General features: G+C 43.8%; 1 protein-coding gene across 2 annotated transcripts in view; it reads left to right on the top strand.

Moving 5' to 3' along the window:
• Positions 1-3,081, top strand: part of NCAPD2 (non-SMC condensin I complex subunit D2) — a 36,718-nt gene that overhangs the window by 18,935 nt on the left and 14,702 nt on the right. For both annotated transcript variants that reach the window (XM_017546129.2, XM_037744846.1), the window contains 4 exons: positions 224-421; positions 755-889; positions 986-1,073; positions 1,169-1,349. In XM_017546129.2, the coding sequence (XP_017401618.1) occupies positions 224-421; positions 755-889; positions 986-1,073; positions 1,169-1,349 (602 nt within the window). The remainder of the gene's footprint in view (positions 1-223; positions 422-754; positions 890-985; positions 1,074-1,168; positions 1,350-3,081) is intronic.

Below are 3,081 nucleotides of genomic sequence, written 5' to 3'. Positions count from 1 at the left end.
CTACTACTGCCGTGCTTTCCTGTGTGAGTCCTATGAGAAAAAATTGGTTTTGGCACTTGTTTGTTCCAGCATTCTCTGAGCAAGAAGTCCCCTTTGGGATTCAGCTTTTTCCTGTGACCTCAGGATTGAATACCTAGGCAGTTAATCGGAAAAGTTACGGCCAAACACAAGCAAGCTTCGCCTTGGCTAAAGGCCTTATCCCCTCTATGCATCTCTCTCTTAGAATTACATGATGCGTAATGCTCTGCTAGCAGCCATGGCAGAGATGGTACTGCAGGTTCTGAATGGCGATCAGCTGGAGGAAGCAGCCCGAGACACCAGGGACCAGTTCTTGGATACTTTACAAGCCCATGGCCACGATGTCAACTCCTTTGTGCGGAGCCGTGTTTTGCAGCTCTTCACCCGAATTGTCCAGCAGAAGGTAAGCAACCTTCTATGTGGCAAAGACATATGGTAGGCCTCTATATACCAGCGTAAAGAAGAATCCAGTGTTGAAGGTAAATATCTGCCCAAAGAAGTTTAGAATTCACTTATTATCAGTAATGAAGTCTTCCTCTACCAAGGACAAGGATACCTGGCTCCCTTTAAGGACTCCAATGTGTCTTGTCACTGCAAGGAGTACTCCTAATTTATATTCTGTAGAAAGGTTTTTTAGAGTGAGTGAGTAGCTCAATTTGGAGTATGCTTAAACTCATCTTGAACAAAATGGATGATGTGGGACTTGAGCAGGTTCTTCTCTTCCTCCTCTGCACAGGCTCTCCCCCTCACACGTTTCCAGGCAGTAGTGGCTTTAGCTGTGGGACGTCTGGCAGACAAGTCAGTGCTAGTATGTAAAAATGCCATCCAGCTGCTGGCCAGTTTTCTAGCCAATAATCCTTTTTCCTGCAAGGTAAGTAGAATTGGTCCACTAAAAGAGAAGGAATTAAATGGAAACAGAGATGACATTATATAATTTACAGACCCTGCTATTCATTTTACCTGATAGCTTAGTGATACTGACCTTGCTGGACCACTGCAGAAGGAGACTCAGAAATTACAGGAGATGAGGGCCCAGAGGCGAGCTGCAGTTGCTTGTAAGTAGTTACTGCCTCGGAGTCCTAACCCCAGACAGGCCTCTCCTTACAGTCAGAAACCCCAGTGAAAGAGACTAAGTGAGACTGTCATTCAGCTGCAGTGCTGGACCCAGAGGAGGAGTGGGAAGCCATGTTGCCAGAGTTGAAGTCTACCCTGCAGCAGCTTCTCCAGCTTCCCCAGGGAGAGGAGGAGATCCCTGAGCAAATTCCCAATGCAGAGACTGCTGAAGAGGTGAAAGGACGCATCTGTCAACTGCTTGCCAAAGCTAGTTACAAGTAGGCAAAACAATGGGATATTCTTCATGATCTGTTTATGCTTAGAGTTAACTTTTGAGAAACTAACCTAATGTTTCTTTTAAATGAACTGCACTCAGATATGCTGCCCCCAGATGATGGTAGATGTTTTCATGTAGCAATGGTGTGACCGTAGGCATAGTCCACAATTAAGCATGCCTTTCTACTTTATAAATGTTTCAAGAAACTACTGAAACAATTAAATGTTAACAATATTATCAAACATTAGTCCTCCTTCAACTGAAGAAGAGAACCTATAAGTTTGTAAGTTCTAGTTGTATGATCTTGAGTAAGTTGCTTGAATTTTTGGGCCTCAGTTTCATTATGTGTAAAATAAGAAATTGATTAGATCTTATGATCTTTAATGACTTTCTCATTCTAAATTTCATGAGCTAATATCAAACTTGCCTAATACTACCTTAATCTTCAAGCCTCCTGTGAATCCTGATCTTAGAGAAAAGATTTCTCCTGGTGTTTTTGTGACTCTAAAACTTCAGAACAGCTTAACAACAAAAGCCCTTACAGCAGTCAACAAGTTGTGGTTTTTTTGTTTTGTTTCGTTTTTTTGAGACAGAGTCTCACTCTGTTGCCCGGGCTGGATGGAGTACAGTGGCACAATCTCGGCTCACTGCCACCCCTGCCTCCCGGGTTCAAGCAATTCTTGTTCCTCAGCCTCCCAAGTAGCTGGGACTACAGGCCCATGCCACCACACCCAGCTAATTTTTGTATTTTTAGTAGACACAGGGTTTCACCATGTTGGCCAGGCTGGTCTTGAATTCCTGATCTCAGGTGATCCACCCACCTCAGCCTCCCAAAGTGCTGGGATTACAGGCGTGAGCCACGGTGCCCAGCCACCAACAAGTATTCCTAAACCTCAGCCACAAGTTATTTGTTATTTATTTACTTCTTACCTAACGGGGCTGTTTTTAAAAGGCTGGAGAGTGGCTTGTTTGCCCTATGACTCCCTTATGTCTCTTTAGTGTCCTCTTTTTATTTTGCTAAAGCAAAAATAGAGACTAAGTTTTATAAGTGCATCTTCCACCAAGTATACTAGTATTTTCTCCTGTCAATTAGAAGAGGGAGGGTTGTTTGTTTGTTTGTAGACAGGATCTCACTGCTGCCCAGGCTGGAGTGCAATAGCACGATCACAGCTTACTGTAGCCTCTCTGTAGCCTCAACTTGCCAGGGCTCAAGCTGTCTCCCACATTAGCCTCCCGAGTAGCCTGACTAATTTTTATATTTTTGGTAGAGACAGGGTTTTGCCAAGTTGCTCAGGCTGATCTCAAGCTCCTGGACCCAAGCAACCTGCCCACCTTGGCCTCCCAAAGTGTCAGGATTACAGGCATGAACCACCAGGCCCAGCCTGAAGAAGGTTTCTTCTCATGGTAAAGATTTCGCCCCGCCTTCAGAAATCCTCAGCAGTAGATGCTGGAGGTTAAATTCTTAATAACTAAGTTTTTTGCCTCACAAACAGCAGCGTTTCTTCTCTGCATTTTGTATTGTCTGCCTTAACTTTGTGTAACTTTAAGGTTTCTGCCCACAATTTTGGGGGTAGCTGGTATTACCAGATTATCTTCCCCATCTTGCAGATGAGTTAGATAACTTGACTGTCACAAACAGCTAGTAAATAGCAGAGCTGGCCCCAGGTATTCAGACTGCAAATCCAGAGGAGTTGTATTGCCTGCAGTTACAAATTTTTTTTTTTTTTTTTTTT

The sequence above is a fragment of the Cebus imitator genome, unplaced genomic scaffold (assembly GCF_001604975.1).
Source record: "Cebus imitator isolate Cc_AM_T3 unplaced genomic scaffold, Cebus_imitator-1.0 Scaffold187, whole genome shotgun sequence".
Lineage (NCBI taxonomy): Eukaryota > Metazoa > Chordata > Mammalia > Primates > Cebidae > Cebus > Cebus imitator.
The sequence above is the reverse complement of the archived record's forward strand: the minus strand, read 5'-3'. Positions and strand labels throughout refer to the sequence as shown.